Source organism: Ambystoma mexicanum, chromosome 13 (genome assembly GCF_040938575.1).
Source record: "Ambystoma mexicanum isolate Mex_15411 chromosome 13, UKY_AmexF1_1, whole genome shotgun sequence".
In the NCBI taxonomy this organism is placed as follows: Eukaryota; Metazoa; Chordata; class Amphibia; order Caudata; family Ambystomatidae; genus Ambystoma; species Ambystoma mexicanum.
In genome coordinates this window covers 738,411,778-738,432,088 of record NC_090938.1, presented here as the reverse complement: position 1 = coordinate 738,432,088, position 20,311 = coordinate 738,411,778, and the positions used below count along the sequence as shown (strand labels likewise).

General features: G+C 47.6%; 1 protein-coding gene across 1 annotated transcript in view; it reads right to left on the bottom strand.

Annotated features, from left to right (window-relative positions):
- The window catches only part of SLC44A4 (solute carrier family 44 member 4), a 322,971-nt gene that overhangs the window by 69,979 nt on the left and 232,681 nt on the right, over positions 1-20,311 (bottom strand). Inside the window, exons 11-13 of the mRNA XM_069635013.1 lie at positions 11,449-11,571; positions 8,439-8,538; positions 6,793-6,885 (exon numbers count right to left, since the gene is read on the bottom strand). Coding sequence (XP_069491114.1) covers positions 6,793-6,885; positions 8,439-8,538; positions 11,449-11,571 — 316 coding nt within the window. The remainder of the gene's footprint in view (positions 1-6,792; positions 6,886-8,438; positions 8,539-11,448; positions 11,572-20,311) is intronic.

Genomic DNA, 20,311 nt, shown 5'->3' with positions numbered 1-20,311 from the left:
TGTGATATTGCATCCTGATGTTAGGTTCCCCTGGACTCATAGCTCAGTCTGGCATTAGGTGTCCTGCTGGACTCATAGCTCAGCCTGGCATTAGGTGTCCTGGAGCCATTTGCCTGGTTTGCTATCGCACTCTGATGTTAGGTTGCCCTGGACTCATAGCTCAGCCTTGCATTAGGTGTCCTGGAGTCATTTGCCTGGTGTGATATCTCACTCTGATGTTAGGTTCCCCTGGACTCCTAGCTCAGTCTGGCATTAGGTGTCCTGCTGGACTCATAGCTCAGCCTGGCATTAGGTGTCCTGGAGCCATTTGCCTGGTTTGCTATCGCACTCTGATGTTAGGTTGCCCTGGACTCATAGCTCAGCCTGGCATTAGGTGTCCTGGAGTCATTTGCCTGGTGTGATATCTCACTTTGATGTTAGGTTCCCCCTGGACTCATAGCTCAGCCTGGCATTAGGTGTCCTGGAGTCATTTGCCTGGTGTGATATTGCACCCAGATGTTAGCTTCCCCTGGACTCCTACCTCAGCCTGGCATTAAGTGTTCTGCAGCCATTTACCTGGTGTGATATTGCATCCTGATGTTAGGTTCCCCTGGACTCATAGCTCAGCCTGGCATTAGGTGTCCTGGAGTCATTTGCCTGGTGTGATATCGCACCCTGATGTTAGGTTCCCCCTGGACTCATAGCTCAGCCTGGCATTAGGTGTCCTGGAGGCATTTGCCTGGTGTGATATTGCACCCAGATGTTAGGTTCCCCTGGACTCCTACCTCAACCTGGCATTAAGTGTTCTGCAGCCATTTACCTGGTGTGATATTGCACCCTGATGTTAGGTTCCCCTGGACTCCTAGCTCAGTCTGGCATTAGGTGTCCTGGAGTCTTTTGCCTGGTGTGATATCGCACCCTGATGTTAGGTTACCCCTGGACTCATAGCTCAGCCTGGCATTAGGTGTCCTGCTGGACTCATAGCTCAGCCTGGCATTAGGTGTCCTGCTGGACTCATAGCTCAGTCTGGCATTAGGTGTCCTGGAGTCATTTGCCTGGTGTGATATTGCACCCAGATGTTAGGTTCCCCTGGACTAGTAGCTCAACCTGGCATTAAGTGTTCTGCAGCCATTTACCTGGTGTGATATTGCATCCTGATGTTAGGTTCCCCTGGACTCCTAGCTCAGTCTGGCATTAGGTGTCCTGGAGTCTTTTGCCTGGTGTGATATCGCACCCTGATGTTAGGTTACCCCTGGACTCATAGCTCAGCCTGGCATTAGGTGTCCTGCTGGACTCATAGCTCAGCCTGGCATTAGGTGTCCTGCTGGACTCATAGCTCAGCCTGGCATTAGGTGTCCTGCTGGACTCATATCTCAGCCTGGCATTAGGTGTCCTGGAGTCATTTGCCTGGTTTGCTATCGCACTCTGATGTTAGGTTCCCCTGGACTCATAGCTCATCCTGGCATTAGGTGTCCTGGAGTCATTTGCCTGGTGTGATATCACACCCTGATGTTAGGTTCCCCCTGGACTCATAGCTCAGCCTGGCATTAGGTGTCCTGCTGGACTCATAGCTCAGCCTGGCATTAAGTGTTCTGCAGCCATTTACCTGGTGTGATATTGCATCCTGATGTTAGGTTCCCCTGGACTCATAGCTCAGTCTGGCATTAGGTGTCCTGCTGGACTCATAGCTCAGCCTGGCATTAGGTGTCCTGGAGTCATTTGCCTGGTGTGATATCCCACCCTGATGTTAGGTTCCCCCTGGACTCATAGCTCAGCCTGGCATTAGGTGTCCTGCTGGACTCATAGCTCAGCCTGGCATTAGGTGTCCTGCTGGACTCATAGCTCAGCCTGGCATTAGGTGTCCTGGAGTCATTTGCCTGGTTTGCTATCGCACTCTGATGTTAGGTTCCCCTGGACTCATAGCTCAGCCTGGCATTAGGTGTCCTGGAGTCATTTGCCTGGTGTGATATCGCACCCTGATGTTAGGTTCCCCCTTGACTCATAGCTCAGTCTGGCATTAGGTGTCCTGGAGTCATTTGCCTGGTGTGATATCACACCCTGATGTTAGGTTCCCCCTGGACCCATAGCTCAGCCTGGCATTAGGTGTCCTGCTGGACTCATAGCTCAGCCTGGCATTAAGTGTTCTGCAGCCATTTACCTGGTGTGATATTGCATCCTGATGTTAGGTTCCCCTGGACTCATAGCTCAGTCTGGCATTAGGTGTCCTGCTGGACTCATAGCTCAGCCTGGCATTAGGTGTCCTGGAGCCATTTGCCTGGTTTGCTATCGCACTCTGATGTTAGGTTCCCCCTGGACTCATAGCTCAGCCTGGCATTAGGTGTTCTGCAGCCATTTACCTGGTGTGATATTGCATCCTGATGTTAGGTTCCCCTGGACTCATAGCTCAGTCTGGCATTAGGTGTCCTGCTGGACTCATAGCTCAGCCTGGCATTAGGTGTCCTGGAGCCATTTGCCTGGTTTGCTATCACACTCTGATGTTAGGTTGCCCTGGACTCATAGCTCAGCCTGGCATTAGGTGTCCTGGAGTCATTTGCCTGGTGTGATATCACACCCTGATGTTAGGTTCCCCCTGGACTCATAGCTCAGCCTGGCATTAGGTGTCCTGCTGGACTCATAGCTCAGCCTGGCATTAGGTGTCCTGGAGCCATTTGCCTGGTTTGCTATCGCACTCTGATGTTAGGTTGCCCTGGACTCATAGCTCAGCCTGGCATTAGGTGTCCTGGAGTCATTTGCCTGGTGTGATATCGCACCCTGATGTTAGGCTACCCCTGGACTCATAGCTCAGCCTGGCATTAGGTGTCCTGGAGTCATTTGCCTGGTGTGATATCGCACCCTGCTGTTAGGTTCCCCCTGGACTCATAGCTCAGCCTGTGTGATGCGATATAGCCGGACGTCAGGTTCTTGTTGTCATAGCACAAAATAGAATTTGAAACAGCAACTTGCCCGTACCCTTAGCAACTAAGCACAGGAACTGGGTTAGGCATTTACTTTAATGTTAAAGTCATAGTTAAACCCCTATGTCATGAATTAGGCTCAGCATATTTGTTTTCCTATTAAACTGGCTAGTAAGCGGGGTGAAGAGCTGCCTGGGATCTAGGGGGTTAAGTTTTCTGTGTGGATGTTCCTGGCGTGACGTCATGCGGACTGTTCCTCCTTTCGGTGGCTCTGCACTGCGATGGCAGGGGTCAGGCACTAGGTGGCAGCACAGTACCAGCACGGAGGCTGGAAGGGAGTAGAAATATCCCAGTGACTGAATGCCTGACAGTTGAATGAGCCAATCACTGAGAGGACTTGTGGCGGGAGAAGGCAGCAGGGGCTGTCTGTGAGGAGAAGGTGTGAGGTACCGATATGGAAGAGATTGTTTGAGTGGCGCAGGGAAGTGAGTGTCTGACTGAGGGGGGTCCCATTTAGGATTTCCTCTAATTCCGCCGTCCCCCTCTAGTGGGGAGGTGAGAATCCAAACACATAATGATAGGAAGACAGCTATTTTGTGGACTAAGGTATAATGACATAGATGCCTGGAGAGGGGCTCGCTCATGTGTGTAGGCATTGTTGAGGTACCCTGGAAACATAGTGGGCATCATTATAGACTGATGGTATACAGACTGGCAGGTGGCATGAAGACATTCAATGACTTATGTGAGGACAAAGGAAGGTAGGGATGGCAGTCACCCTGTAACCAGGGAAATGCCCTTGACTCCCCAATGAACATTATGGTAAAAATCTAAATCTGGCGGTCAAGTTGCAGATTAGAAGAGGCCATTTGCCAATTAAGTTTAGGAGAAGCTCCTCAGGGCGTGGTCAAATGAGAAGCATTGCCCCTCAAGTAACTATGGAAGAAAAAAAGCAATGGGCCTCATTACAAGTCTGGCGGTAACCCTGCCAGTGCTACTGGCGTGTTCCCGCCGGACTTGCAAGATTTACCGGGCATGGCGTGCCGGTAACACTGGCGGATTACAACCCTGGCGTTCCGGGAAGTCAGGCGCCAGTAAATTGTAAATCCCCATTCCTATTTGAGTCCCATAGGACTTAACGGGAATGGGGACCACAGAAGCACCGGCACCGTTGTAAACGGTGCCGGTGCTTCCGTGAAACTCTGCGGGCGGGTGCCGGTCCGCCTGCCAGGTCTGATCCTGGCGGGTGGGACGGCACCCGCCCGCAGAGTCGTACTCTGCGGGTCCGGTAACAACGGTGCCGGTAGGCTTACCGGCACCGCTGTTAGCGGATCGGCAAAGTTGGAATGAGGCCCTATGTCTTTAATTAACCTCTCATCTAACCATAGGAGGGTGGAATACGTGTTAGGAGCGGGCAGCTGGTGCACCCCTCATATACAGGGTCAGTGACAGGATAGCGGCTCAGACCGGTGCAAATGCACAGGAGCCCACACTGGAGCTCCTCCCAGCTGTACTGTCACAGAGTAAATTCACATTTTTTATGCACATAGGTTGCCGGCATCATTAGTCGCATTATTGTTCTTTAGACTACGTTCTTGAGTGAGAGTGCGTGAGAGGACGCGAAGAATGCAAAAGTCAAAGGGAGCAACCGTGACCACGAGCGAGTCCAGGAGAGTGAGAGCGAACAAGTGTGTGAGCGAACACGAGAGGGAGTGAATGTGAGAAAGAGTGAGCGAGAGGGAGTGCGAGAGAGAGCGTGAGTAAGCAAGTGAGAGAGACCAAGAGAGTAGCTGGGAGAAAGGTCTTGCTTCTTTTTTGGAAGTATCTTCACTTCAATGGCTGAGGACTTTGGGCAGACTGTACCCCCCAATGCACTGCCAACAAATGGCTTCTTCTGATGTCCCAAGACGATTCAAGTAAGAGGGTAGACTCACCTTAGGGAAGTAGGACGATAGGCAATATTACACAGCCCGTGGATTCCCTTCCAGCTTTCCAAATCCTAGCTGCTCTGCGCAGAGTTTTTTGACTGGTCATGTCATACCCAGAGTGCCTTGTCTGCAGAATGCGGGACGAGATACTCGAAGAGTCGTGGCCTAAGAAATACAGAGATAGTAGAATCCTTCCTTTCTGCTCATTTTCTGCCTGAGCCACTCTAACGCCACCCTCTCTTTTTCTGCTCCGCTTCCATGGGACTCGAGTTATTGGCATCCGGGTGGGAGCTGTCCATTGTGCTGGCAGGGCTTGCCTTTGAAGCGCTGGTTCCCAACTAATTCACTGGGTATATGTCCAGTCTTTTAGGATTTCTCTGAGCCATCAAATCGGAGTTCCCGGCTTGGTCCCATTGATCCATTTTTGTGGGCAAAACCCAGTCCACACAGCTGATTACATTTAAGGCCCTGTCAGTGGAATGAGTCACCAGTAACCAAGCCAATACTAAAATGACACCAAATGGTTTTGGCTAGCATAACCGCAGCTTTCTATAGACCACCGTATCTAAAACCAGATATTACTTCATATTTATTCGTATCAATCAAAATTGCCACCAGGCCCGTGGAAGCTGCAGTTATGTTATTTTAAAACTGCTTACAAAGAGATTCTTGTTTTTATTGCAAAAAAACTGCCAATGCGAAAGTCATATAACTTTAATTCCATGCATATCAGTCACACGTTCTTTGGAGGGCGCCATCATGATGAGGTCATACATGCTCCCTCCAATGTATAGACTACGGTATAAGATTTGGCAACCAAAAAAGGGATTTACCATTTTTAGTGAACACATCATCTGTGGCACTTTCTAAAACGGAAGCCTATTGCTGCTGGCATGACAATTACTGATGCCCAGTAACGGGTGTTGTATATAGGGCTGTGTTGGCAAGTTCAATTATACACCCAATTGGGCGATAGGCCCATATGGGTTACCCTGGGTACAAACCCACCAACACCAGTTTGTAAAACACAGAGCGCTGTCTGAAAGTGAGACTGTGTAGCACATCTGACTTTCATATTTATTTATTTATTTATTTGTACCGTGCCGAAAACCTGCAGGCATCGGGGCGCACACAGAGACGGAAGACAAAATGTACAGCACAAGACAATGCAGAAGAGAAAATGGCGTGGAAAGTGAAGTTTATGTAAACCGGAAAGAATTCAAAGTTTTGTGAAATTGAAATGAGTTGACTTCCTGCCGAATACTCAGCGGCAGGGTGTTCCATGCTGTAGAAGCCAGAGTGACAAAGGATCTTCCGTTGCCCAAGGCGCGGCATACTTTGGGACACGCAAGCAGCCAGGTACCTGGGGATCTTAAAATACTACTTGGTTAGTACTTAACCAGCCTATTCAAGAGGTAGAAGGGTGCAGGGCCATGACTGCACTTATGAGCCAAGGTAAGTATCTTCAATTGTACACAGGCAACCAGTGCAGTTTCTTCCGTATTTCAGAGATAAGAGTATTGCGCCGTTGGTTTCTTGCAATGCGAATTGCATCGTTTGGATTCATAGGAGAATACATTTACTAGGGCTCCTAGCATTTTAAAACACCTGGGAGATATCCGCTAGCAAATGGTAACCTGTCCCAGTCGGGTCCAGAGAATATATATGAATTCATGTAAGGGTTCCAATAGGACAGGGAGGGACTAAAGCAATCAAATGCCACTGTCATTTTGATAGGTTATTTATAATGCGCTTAATAGCGAGAGGTTTCTAAGTGGGAACATCGGGATCGAGCCTGTGTTGCTCCGTGTTGTCTTGCTTCCAAGGCAAGCACGCTGCCGCTGAACTATCCTCCCGAGACGAGAAACCCTCCTGCTGTATCCAGACTCCCAGCTTACATTCCATGGGATCTATTCCACAAATAGCCCTCACTGCCCCAGCAGCCCTCCTCCTCATTGGTTAAAGGATACAGCGCAGTGATCCCCCAGTAGGCCACGCAGATGACGAGCAGCACGAAGGTGAACAGGGGGTACAGCAGGGAGGACATGATGTAACCAATCGCCCTGCAGGGAAGAAGGAAAAGAACACATTAGATGTTAGGGAAGCGCCTGAACGAGGGTGGGCATAGTGTACCAGCGCGCAGCCGGTGGGGGCTGCGCATCCGGGAGCATTAGAGGTGTAGCGCATCTGTGAGCCATAAGGGTAGAGGGCATCTGTGAGAAGCAAGGCGTGTCCTACATTATTATATCATTTTATAGCATGAACCTAGCTTGGCAGCAATGCAACACTGTTCAGGTCATAGAGCAAAACATCAATAGCCAGATCAAATAATACTTGGACCCAAAGCGTGGCTCTTCCGGCACGGATGCCCCTCTCCCAAGATCTTAGCCTGGTCCAGCAGAGATTCCTGTGTAGAATGTGCCTAACTCCATGGAAGCTCTACAGATAACAGAAAGCAGGGGTTCATCCAGCATTGACAAGTCACTCCGAATTCCCAAATGATGAACAATAAACACAGTGCAACATATTGGGTATCTCTTCAATTAATTAGTGTTTGTAGTTGTGGAACTTCTTGACGATATCTTCTGTTTGTGCCTTCGTGACCTGAATATATTCCTCTGTTTAGTTTCGATTTGACCATATATCCTTTTGTGTGTCGCACAGGTGTGTGCATCTACGGAGACTTTAGAGTTCCTCTACTCCCTTGGCACACTCACAGTTTGTTTGGCTGTGCTTACACCACCTGCGCCAATCCTTTAATTCCTCTTGTGATGATGTATTCATTTATCCAAAATAAAGATTCCCTTTCAATATGTAGAAGTAACATTTATTTTTGTATGACACGTGTTTCGGAATTAGTACTGTGCCTTTCTCAAATCCGGAAGGCAGAGTTCTAATGCCGAAACACGTGTCACCCAAAAAGGGCTAAACAAAAATAAATATTATTTATACAAATTGAAACGGAATCTTTATTTTGGATAAATGAATGCATCATCATAAGAGGAGTTAAAGGATTGGCGCAAGTGGTGTAAGCACAGCCAAACAATTAATGTCAGGGTTTAGTGGTGACCTAGGGTGGATCACATGACTACGAGAGTGTGAAACATAAGATATGCTTCCTTCCAAGGGGGTGGCATCATGACACAACTTACTTGACTTTGAGCTCCATGTTGGATCCCTGCGCCCTCAAAATATAGACCAGCGCTGGGACCAAAATAAGAGATGGAAACTAAATAAAGACTTGGCAGTGACCAGTGGCAAAGAGCAGAGACTATAACAGAGAATACTAGAGTCACAGGGATCCGGAGTGACCTCCTGGTGATCCCAGAGGTCAGCACAGAAGGTTCAGAGGTTTCCAGGCGCGCCACAGTGCAGATCAGGCCAAGGCAGGGTGCACAGAGGTGAGAGAGAGGGAGGTGGAAAGGTGGTGGGCCTGGTGCACCGTAACCACTTAGAAAGTGGAAGAGAGGGCGGCAGAAGCATCGAAGGATCCCCAGAACATACCACCGGAGGTGTGAGAGAAAGGGAGGCATATATGTACTGGATCCAGTGGACCATCTCACAGGAGTGTGGGAGAGAGAGGGAGATGAGGGCCTGGCGGGCAGTGTGCACTTACTTGCTGGCTTCCTTAATCAGGGCGATGGCGATGAGAATCCTTTTGCGGAGGAAGAGCAGCATCAGAAGGAGGATGGCTTCCACCACGCACAAAATAATCACTAAGTCCAGCAGAAAAACACAAAGGAGAAGCATGAGGATGGCACCGGAGAAGGATCCCACAGCATTTCACATGGCCCATGAAGAATTGATCGCTGGCTTATTCAGAGTCCAGTAACTATGCCAACCAGAGAACTAATCCCTAGCCTAGTCCCATTAAAGACCCATCTTTCTCTAGAAACCCACCCCATCATATTCCCATTACAGACCCCATGTTCCTCAGGAAACCCACCCGTCCTACACCAATTCCAGACCCATGTTCCTCTGGAAAAACCTAGCCTGGCCTATTCTAATTCCAGTCCCATGTTCCTTTGGAAACCAACCCATTCCTATTCCCATTCCCATTCCAGACCCATATTCCATGTTCACCTGGAAGCCCCAGCCCTTTACTATTCCTATTCCAGACCCATGATCATCTGGGATCCCCCCTTTCCTATTCCAGACCCGTGTTCCTCTGGAAAAACCTAGCCTGCCCTATTCTTATTCCAGTCCATGTTCCTCTGGAAACCCACCCTCTCCTATTCCTATTCACATTCCAGACCCATAATCCATGTTCACCTGGAAACCCCACCACACCCTATTGCCATTCTAAAACCATGTTCCCCTATAACCCCCCCCCCTTTACTATTCCTATTCCAGACCCATGTTCCTCTGGGATAACCACCCCCCCTTTCGTATTCTAGACCCATGTTCCTCTGAGACCCCCTCATTTCCTATTCTAGACCCATGTTCCCCTGGGACCCCCTCCATTTCCTATTCTAGACCCATGTTCCTCTGGGACCCCCCCCTTTCCTATTCTAGACCCACATTCCTCTGGGATCCCCCCACCCCCCTTTCCTATTCCAAACTCATGTTCCTCTGGGATAACCGCCCCCCCCCTTTCCTATTCCAGACCCATGTTCCTCTGGGATGCCCCCCCATTTCCTATTCTAGACCCATGTTCCTCTGGGACCGCCGACCCCCCTTTTCTATTCCATACTCATGTTCCTCTGGAAAAACCCACTCTACCCAATTACCATTTCAGACCCATGTTTCTCTAAATAACCCGCCCTATCCTATTCCTAATCCAAACCTACGTGTCTCCAGGAACTGACCCCTGTCCTATAGAGAACCCACACAATACTAACTGATCAGGACTGCTTCGGATAGATAACCAATTCTATCTGTGGCAAAAATTATATCTGCGCTGTGTGACTCTAGTCCCAAAATGTTAATTTATTTTTAGAAATGTATCGTATTATTTACTTGGAGTCAAACAATGATATAGACACATCACAATATTGGTACACAACAACTTTAAAAAGATGTAGTTTCATCACACTCTGCTGCGAATTTTGAAAAAGCTCAAGATGGTAGTGAGACGTAAATGGTGTAACCATTTGTAGACAGCAGACTGCCTAAAAATAAGAGCAACATGAAAAAACACTACATAGAGAGTGTAATGAAACTACAGCTTTAAATGTGATGAAGTATTGTGATGTGTATATATAATTGTTTGACTCAGAGTAAATAATATGATACATTTTTAAAAATAAATAAGACATTTTGTGAATAGAGTTACACAGCACAGATAGAATTTATGCCACAGATAGAATTGGTTGTCTATCCGAAGCAATCGCAATCAGTTAGTACTGGGCGATTTACAGGAAACTGGGAAATCGGGATTATTACCAGGTGCCCCTTTATGTGTATGCATCCTATACAGAATCCAGACTCAAGTCCCTTTGGGAAACCGAGCCTACCCTATTTACATTCCAGACTTCAAGTTCCTTTAGCTCTCTAGATGTTTTGGACTACAAATCTCATCAGCCCTAGCCAGCAGAGTCAACGATGAGAGATACAAATATCATCAGCTCAAGCCAGCAGAGTCAACGATGAGCGATCCAAATCTCATGAGCCCTAGCCAGCAGAGTCAACGATGAGAGATACAAATATCATCAGCTCAAGCCAGCAGAGTCAACGATGAGCGATCCAAATCTCATGAGCCCTAGCCAGCAGAGTCAACGATGAGCAATCCAAATCTCATCAGCCCTAGCCAGCAGAGTCAACGATGAGAGATACAAATATCATCAGCTCAAGCCAGCAGAGTCAACAATGAGCGATCCAAATCTCATCAGCCCTAGCCAGCAGAGTCAACGATGAGAGATACAAATATCATCAGCTCAAGCCAGCAGAGTCAACAATGAGCGATCCAAATCTCATGAGCCCTAGCCAGCAGAGTCAACGATGAGAGATACAAATATCATCAGCTCAAGCCAGCAGAGTCAACGATGAGCGATCCAAATCTCATGAGCCCTAGCCAGCAGAGTCAACGATGAGCAATCCAAATCTCATGAGCCCTAGCCAGCAGAGTCAACGATGAGAGATACAAATATCATCAGCTCAAGCCAGCAGAGTCAACAATGAGCGATCCAAATCTCATCAGCCCTAGCCAGCAGAGTCAACGATGAGAGATACAAATATCATCAGCTCAAGCCAGCAGAGTCAACAATGAGCGATCCAAATCTCATCAGCCCTAGCCAGCAGAGTCAACGTTGAGAGATCCAAATCTCATCAGCCCTAGCCAGCAGAGTCAACGATGAGCGATCCAAATCTCATGAACCCTAGCCAGCAGAGTCAACGATGAGAGACCCAAATCTCATCAGCCCTAGCCAACAGAGTCAACGATGAGCGATCCAAATCTCATGAGCCCTAGCCAGCAGAGTCAACGATGAGCGATCCAAATCTCATCAGCCCTAGCCAGCAGAGTCAACGATGAGCGATCCAACTCTCATCAGCCCTAGCCTACAGAGTCAACTTTGAGCGATCCCCACAGCCTAGTCGCAAACATCTGGAGAGCTGTAAATTGCATACCTGTTGTAGAACAGTAGTGAGTTTTAATACATGTAATAAAAGCAATTTTGGGGACTTACAGAAGGCCAGCCAGGTCTCTTTGACTTTCAGGTACGCCGAGACGTCTGTGGTAAACTGGAACGATGGCATGGAGGCTCCTTGCTTGTTGAGTGTGTCATACTCCATGTAACAATGGTAAATACCTATCAGAAGAGGACGAGGAAATCAGGTCACTAGCTGCCACGTCACATACTATAGGAATCTCCCACCCCACCCTCAACACCTACTTTATCATGCTGGGAACACACGAAGGACTTGCACTGGCACTGCTCGACACCCAATGTAATTATACAGAGAGGGGCTTACCACATATCCAGAGGTTATATTATGTTACGAGTCTTTGTATAGAGCACCAGTCACCATCGCAGTGGTCTAACCACACCAACGCGTGTCCAGGGAGATTTTATTTTTCCAAAAAAGAAGGTATATCCTAGCAATTGACCCATGTATGATTATGTTGGCATTCCCGAATTGCACGTTTACTGAGGCATTCCACCAGTGGATAGGTATGGAGGAATTCCCCCATCCATAAGTGTGAGGACATTATACCAAGGTATGTTTCCCGAGGCACTCTTCCCATGGATCGGTGTGGGGACATTCTACCCAAGTATGTTTTCCAGGGGAATCTACTGATGGATAGGTGTGGGAACATTCTACCCAGATATGTTTAACAAGGCACTCTACCCATGGATAGGTGTGGGGACATTCTACCCAGGTATGTTTACTGAGGCACTCGATCCATGGATAGGTGTGGGGACATTCTACCCAGGTAGGTTTACTGAGGAACTCTACCCAAGGATAGGTGTGGGGACATTCACGAAGGTAGGTTTACCAAAGCACTGTACCCATGGGTAGGTGTGGGGACATTCCATCCCGGTAGGTTTACCAAGGCACTCTACCCCATGGTAGTCATGGGGACATTCTGCCCAGGTATTTTTACCAGGGCACTCTACCCATGGATGGGTGTGGGGACATTCTACCCATGTAGGTTTACCGAGGCACTCTACCCATGGATGGGTGTGGGGACATTCTATCCAAGTAGGTTTACCGGGCACTCTACCCATGGATGGGTGTGGGGACATTCTACCCAGGTATGTTTACTGAAGCACTCTACCCATGGATGGGCATGCAGACATTCTACCCAGATAAGTTTACAGAGGCACTCTACCCATGGATAGGTGTGGGGACATTCTACCCTGTACCTTTATGGCAATATGTAATCAGTACACAAATAACTAGATCCTGTTTTGAAAAATAAATTTTGTATTCATTACAGAGGATGCAGTTACAGTTCCAATGGTAAGAATTGCCATACATAAAAATTGCATAACAAGTTAAAACAATGTTGAAGCCATGGGTGGAGACCGGCTTACTACATTTTGATGAGTTTATTATTAAAGCTCAGTGAGTTTAGAACCCTGAGTGGCCTTACACTGGGAAATCTGAGGGTGGAGCTGGATGTCCCCACGGTGAAGAAAGCAAATCAAGAGAAGATGGGGATTCAATGGAAAAGTAGTCTACGCTTTCAAGACATTGCAGCAAGTCCTACTCTTGTTCATTTTATGTCTTTTGAACCCAATTATGAATTAGAAAATATGTTTTTTTAAATTAAATTGTTGCAATTTATTTTTCCCTATTTCAATGTTAAAGATAGGGGTCCTATATTTTTGTCAAAGTAATATTGTAAATGTCGTTTTTAATCAATACATTTTTTAGCAAGTAATTACTACAGGAAATCGTGATCAAGATGAACTTTAGATAATTATTATGGTGGCAATCCTCCCGTGGAGGTTTCCACGTGTGTATCTGTGGTCGCATGCTACTGTGATGAATGCTGCAGAGTCCTCAGAAAGACTCGACCTAAAGGCTCCTCCCAGGTGGCCAGGGGAAGGCAGCCGCTATCTGATCCTGACCCTGGGGGTGCTATTAGCTGGGTGGATCACCTGGGAGGAGAAGGCCCCAAGGGGACTAGGGGGACTCTGTTAGGAGAGACGCAGTAATTGTCTTCCATAGAAAGGGAGAGCTCTATGGTGCCAGCATATGCAATGGCTTATTGTCAGAGTGAGGTTTCCCTTCCCATGGCTTTCCATTGTGTTTGTTGTGAAAACTGTCATAATCCACATAGGAAACTGAACAGTAATACTAACTTCTTATGAATCCGATTCTCCCATAACTCCGAATATCAAGAGTAAGACTTCCCTTCATGAAGTTGGCCACAATTATGGTAGTGAAAACTCTTGCAATTAACAGGAGAATGATAGATGTGGACTTCCGAACAATAAGAATACCCTACATTTTGATGAAGACAGCTCTCCTTTTAATTCAAACCAACCATTCAGCCCTTTTAAAACTATTTTTTGAAGGTGTAATTAATAATAAGAGTGAAGTGAGTAAAGTTGAAGACAATGTTCAAAACAAAAGAAGTAACCTGAACATTGCGGACGTGAAGTCCCACAATGACCAAAGTATTGGGACGAGGAAGAGGGATTCGGAGGCACTAAACTGCAAAGTGCAGTCTAGTGTTTCTAATGACCCACACCTGAGCAGGACTTTTGGATATAAAGGACCGCCGCAGGCGCAGGCCATGAGAAGTAGTAAGTGGAGCGGTTGCACAGACTCCACGTTGCAGTGGCAGCAGATGAAGGGAAACAGAAGTCAGAGACGCTGCGATTGACACAGTGGATGGCGATCCCGAGAAGCTTTCCACTCTTTGTTGCCTCTGAATGCAGAGTTTGTGCACCGGGATGTGTCTTGGTGACAAGCTGTCCCCCAGGAGAGATTTGCTCTCCTTATCGGAAGTTGTGTTCCGGTGGCAGGCGAGCACTGAAGTGTTCCTGGAGCGAAGAACGCTCCTTTCCCGACTGGCGTGGGCCATGAGAGGTGAACCAAGGCAGTTTTCCGTGCAAGAGGAGGCAGAGAAAGCAGAAGACACTGAGGCAGTGAAGCAAGCGGATGCATATGCGGTAACCAGTGAGTTCACCACTATTAGGTTACCCCGGTACACTCCGTAATCGCCCGCTAGCCGCTAATATTAATTTTAAATATTGAACTGATATAAAAAAGTTACAGTGGCAGAATAAGAACTTCATGAACAGAAAAGAAGGTTAAAATTGTAATTATGAAGGTCAAAGTCATTGCCAAAGGCAGGAGAGGGCAATATTAACAGATGTTAACAATAACCACCATTGTCAAAGCCAAGAGAGAGCACTACTGAAGCAAGCTAATTATAACCTTTATTGCCAGAGTGAGGAAGAGGCAATTGTTGGAAAGGACCTCAACATGCAAGGAGAGCAAGTGTAACAGAGAGATATTGTCAGCATTTGTTTGATGTAAAAGTAGGAAAATAAGAGTGGCAGGAAAGAATCCCTCCTGAGAGAAAGCATTCAGGAGGAGAGAAGCATAACCTGCATTGCACGTGTAAATCACAAGAGTGGAACAAACAGCACCAATGTGTTTCATGTCTTCCCAGAGGAAGTAGTCAGCACTGATGTTGTTGAAAGTCAAAGGACTAAACTGTTTGAAGTAAACTGAACCACAGAAGTACTTGTAATAGTCTTAGAAACTTTTAGTCATGGCAGGAGAGTATACCAGGATAAGGCTGTTGTAGTGGTAGTCCTAGCAGGTTAGTGGACCAGGAAGAAATCATTGATGTACTGTGTTGTGGTTATAAGTTGTGAAGATGAACAGGGGCAAGGCTTTCAAGAACAATTGTGGATTCATCCTGACAAAACATTGTTGTGGGTACAATTGAATTGTGGACGTGTTTTGTTTCCTAAGCAGAAGTTGTGTTGAAGAGATAAAGACTTGTCTATTGGAACTGTTGGTTAAAGTCCAAGTGAAAAACGTTTGGAGCAAGAAGAACTTTATAATCAGAACCTGGTTACAAACTGGAACTTTCCTATTTGAACTGTTGATTGAAAATCCTGCTTTGAATCCGGGGAAGGGGCTCCAACCCAGGTTACATATGCAGTTATTGAATGTATGTTGAACATAACTGTTATTTTTATTATATTTGAATTTCCATATATTCCCTTTATGAGTTTGATGTATGCGTAAGTGTGAGGGACAGATTTTGTAAGAGTGTTTCCTTTAATTTAATTTGATACGATATGATATGATATGGCATTTATGTTGCGCCTATACACAAGTGTATCAAGGCGCGACGAGGCAAGGGAGGGGAACAAAGGGAGGACAGACAACGATCCTACTAGGCGAGGTGTCATTCAGATCGAACAAGTGCATGGGAAGGGGGTAGGGACAGTGCAGTACATGGGAATAGATAAAACAATAAGTAAGTAACGGCCATCATGTGGCAAGTTCATGGGTAAGTGCAGACATCAGGTGTCAAGGGCTAGGGGGCACTGTAGGGATACATAAACAGTCCTCAAGTGCGGGGGTTGCCAGGTGGGCAGTGCAGGTGTGTGATGCTGGCGGGGAGGGATCAGAGGGTGTTGAGGTCGCCTGTGCAGTTTCAGTAACCCCCAGGAATTCAGCAGAGGAGAGGAGGAGGAAAAAGCAGAGGCAAAGAGAAAGGTTTTGAGGTGTTTCCGGAACCGGAGATGGTTCTCCTCAAGTTTAAGGGAGGCAGGGGGGCTATTCCTACCACTAACTCGTTGCTTAGAGAAGCGACTGACTTTGAGGGAGCTGGAGGTGGATGAGCGTAGAGCTTGAGAAGGAATATATTTAGGGAGAGAGAGTTGAAGGTATTGAGGCCCCAGGCCCCAGAAGGCCTTGTGGACGATGCAGAGGGTTTTGAACTTAATCCCCGCAGCCACTGGGAGCCAGTGCAGAGATTTCAGTCCTGAGAGATACGATCCCTGGGCTTGAGGCCAAGGACAAGTCTTGCAGTCCTGCTCTGGATAAGTTGCAGAGGGTGGAAAGTAGAAGCAGGCAGATTAAGAAAGAGGCTGTTGCAATAGTCCAGCCTAGAGAGAACCAGAGCTCTGGAGACAGTGAGCTTCTGGGGGAAGGAAAGGAAAGGAAAGGAAGAATACCTCTGAGGAGGTGCAGCTGGTAGTGTGACTTCTTAGAGACGTCAGAGATGTGAGGGGAGAAGGAGAGTGTGGAGTCGAATATGACACCAAGGATTTTAGCCTTGCAGGTGGGAGCAGGAAGAGAGCCAAGGGAGGCTGGCCAGAGAGTTACAGGAAAGGAGGGAGTGGGTGTGCCGATGAAGAGAATCTCAGTCTTACTGGCATTAAGGCAGAGGTCTTTGACGGCACACCACTTCTGGATAACAGACAGTCAGAGATGAGGGAAGGAGAGGAGGAGGCCGAGGGTAGCGTGAAAATGAGCTGGGTGTCATCCGCATAGCACTGAAAGTTGGGGCAGAGGGCGGCAATGCGGTGGGCAAGGAGTGCCAGGTATTGGTTGAACAGCCAGGGAGAGAGGTTAGACCCCTGGGGGACACCACAAGTAGAGAAAAAGATAGTGGAGAGGAAGGGCCCAAGTTGGACCTGGGAGGATCGGTCAGAGAGGAAAGAGGTAAGCCATGCCAGAGCCTGACCAGTGATGCCCAGGTTATCACAGAGACGGTTGAGCCGGATGGCATGGTTGACCGTGTCAAAGGCAGAAGGGAGATCAAGCAGGATGAGGATGCAGGGGATGTTAGCATCAAGGTTGGAGAGCAGGCCTTCACAGATGTTCAGGAGAGCAGTTTCCATGCTTCTGGCTGCTCTGAAGCCAGACTGATGGTCGTGAAGACAACCCACAGATTCAGAGTGAAGATTAAGCTGGGAGATAGCCAGTTTCTCCAGGAGTTTGCCCAGGAAGGGAGTGATGGAGATTGGGCTATAGTTATCCGGGCACGAGGGGTCGGCAGGGGGTTTCTTAAGAAGAGGGTGCACAAGGAAGTGCTTCAGGGGGGATGTGAAGACTCCAGTGGCGAAGGAGTGACTGCAGAAATCAGCCAGGGTAGGAGCCAGGGAGTCAATGTGGTCCTTGATAGTTTTCGAGGAACAGGGGTGAACCTGTTTCGACGAGACTTTCATAGATCAGACTTGTCTAGAAACCTTGTCTGTGGAGAACAGGGGAAAGGCAGAGAAGGAGGGAGAAGAGGTGGCTGCAGAAGGGCCAGAGGAAGAGCAGGGAGTAGAGGGAGGTTGGGGGGGAAGAAGGAGAGTGAGGACAGGATGTCCTGAGTTTTAGAGATGAGGGCAGGGACATCCTCTTCAGGCTAGGGACAGTGAGGCATTTGTCAAACACGTTTGAGTTATTAAAAGGGCATCTTGTGAAAAACCTTTACCAAGTTGTCCGCCTCACATTTCTGACCCCTCACAGTACCCATGTACTTTCTTGGTGGGATTCTGTCCTTGTAGGTTTCTGGAAGAATTCTACACTTGCATATTTATGGTGACACTCTAACCATGTCTGTCCACTGGGGCATTCTGCCCTTTCACGCTTGTAGTAGCATTCTAACTGTGTCTGTCCACTGGGGCATTCTGCCCTTGCACGCTTGTAGTAGCATTGTAGCCATGTCTGTCCACTGGGGCTTTCTGCCCTTGCACGCTTGTAGTAGCATTCTAGCCATGTCTGTCCACTGGGGCATTCTGCCCTTGCACGCTTGTAGAAGTAGCATTCTAACCATGTCTGTCCACTGGCGCATTCTGCCCTTGCACGCTTGTAGTAGCATTCTAGCCATGTCTGTCCACTGGGGCATTCTGCCCTTGCACGCTTGTAGAAGTAGCATTGTAGCCATGTCTGTCCACTGGGGCATTCTGCACTTGCACGTTTGTAGTAACATTCTAGCAATGTCTGTCCACTGGGGCATTCTGCACTTGTACGCTTGTAGTAGCATTCTAGCCATGTCTGTCCACTGGGGCATTCTGCACTTGCACGCTAGTAGTAGCATTCTAGCCATGTCTGTCCACTGGGGCATTCTGCACTTGCACGCTAGTAGTAGCATTCTAGCCATGTCTGTACACTGGGGCATTCTGCACTTGCACGCTTGTAGTAGCATTCTAGCCATGTCTGTCCACTGGGGCATTCTGCCCTGGTATTTTTTGGTGAACATCTGAAAAAGGTTTTTGGAACTATTGTAATCTACACATGTACTTTTGTGGTGGTACTGTAACCATGCGCGTTTGTGGTGGAATTCATCCATTTCTTTAAGGTCTATACATTCTCTTCAGCTGTGGTATGGTCACAACTGCTGGTGTCAAACATGGCACAATCACAGGCTTCCAACATACAGGAGGTAAGGGGGCGGTATTTCCTGCAGAGGCATGCAACTGCTCCTCTACAGAGGGAGTGACTGGGATGCGCACAAGGGACTGTAACCTGCGGTTGTACGTGAATGATGAGGATGTACACAAATTACTGGGATGGGGATGCGTTGAAACACGTGATGGGGATGCACGTGAGAAATTATGATGGACTGTGACAGGGATGTGCATGAGGCTCTGTGAAAGCCAAGGGATGTGTACAAGTGACTGTGATTGTGGATGTGAGTGATTGACGGCATGGGCGTGAGTGACTGTGAGGGGGATGCATGCGAGTGACTGTTAGTTTATTTTGTTTGATTATTTATAATGCGTGCCAGATCCGAGGGTATCAGGGCGCAGAGCGCATCAAGACAGTGTTTAGCTTTGGTTACAAAGCTGTACACTTATATACAGATATACACATATTATATACAGCAAGCATAATAAAATGTTCAGCTTTGGTTACAGAGCTGTACAGTAGAGACAGATGTACACAGATTATAAGCTTAGGTAACTTAAAGGGGCTATATAATAGAGGTAAGTGGCCAAAGATAAGAGGAGACGATAGGAGGAAAAATACAAATGACAGAGATGCAGGCATGAGTGGTATGGTGGCGTTAGCGTAGGGAGGACTGTATTAGCAGTCATTTTCCTTGATCAAGTGAACAAAGCTGTGTCTGAAATGAGGGTAAGTTTGATTTACTCTTAAGGCTGGAGGAAGAGGGTTCCACAGCTGGGCAGCTTTCATCGGGAAGCTGCTACCTCCCGTTTTGGACCGTTTGAATCTGGCACAGTGAAGAGGTTGGAATTGGCAGTTCCAGTAGGACAGTGGGAGGAATGTTTCTTGAATCTGTCTAGGAGGTATAGTGGGGCGGCGTTATTGAGGCACTTGTGTGTAAGTGGGGCTATTTTTAGTGACATTTTGTCCATTGGGGTGAGCCAATTGTTCGATCTCCTTATGTCAGAGATGTGATCTTTTTTGGGGATACTCAGTGCTGCTCACAGCATTATTTTGTAGAATCTGGATTTAGTTTGTGATATATTTGTTGGTCCCCAGATATAAGGTGTTACAATAATCCAGTTTTGCAAAATAAGAGCTCTCGCCAGTGTAGTGCAACTGTTGGTGGAGAGGAAGGACTTGGCCGCTCTAATTAACTTACATGTGTAGGCGGTGGAGGTGGCCAGGGAATTGACCAGTCTGTTGAAGGAGAGGGTGGCATCTAGGAAGAAGCCTAAAGTTTTGACTTCTTTAGCTACTTTGATGTTGTTACCATCTATGATAAAGCGTGTGTAGTTGTGGCCAAGTTTGTTAATGTTGAAGGTGGTGCCGAGGATTATAAGCTCTGTCTTGTCATCATTCAGGCACAGGCCGTGGATGATGAGGTACACTCTATTCACCAAGCCCAAATCCTTGTCATAATCTCCCGTCAGCGGTATGAGGATCTGCGTATCATCGGCATAATTAGTGTAGGTGATACCAAGACCGTCAAGATCATCAAAAAGGGGCTTTGTGAATATATTGTACATGGTGGGGGAAACGCATGATCCCTGGGGCACCCAGCAGGTAATAGGGATGGGGTCGGCAGATGCAGAAGGTGAGAAGTTGCACATAGTCCTGTTGTTAAGGAATGATTGTATCCAGCCTATCGCTTTTTGCAAGAAGTGGGCGGCCGAGTCCAGG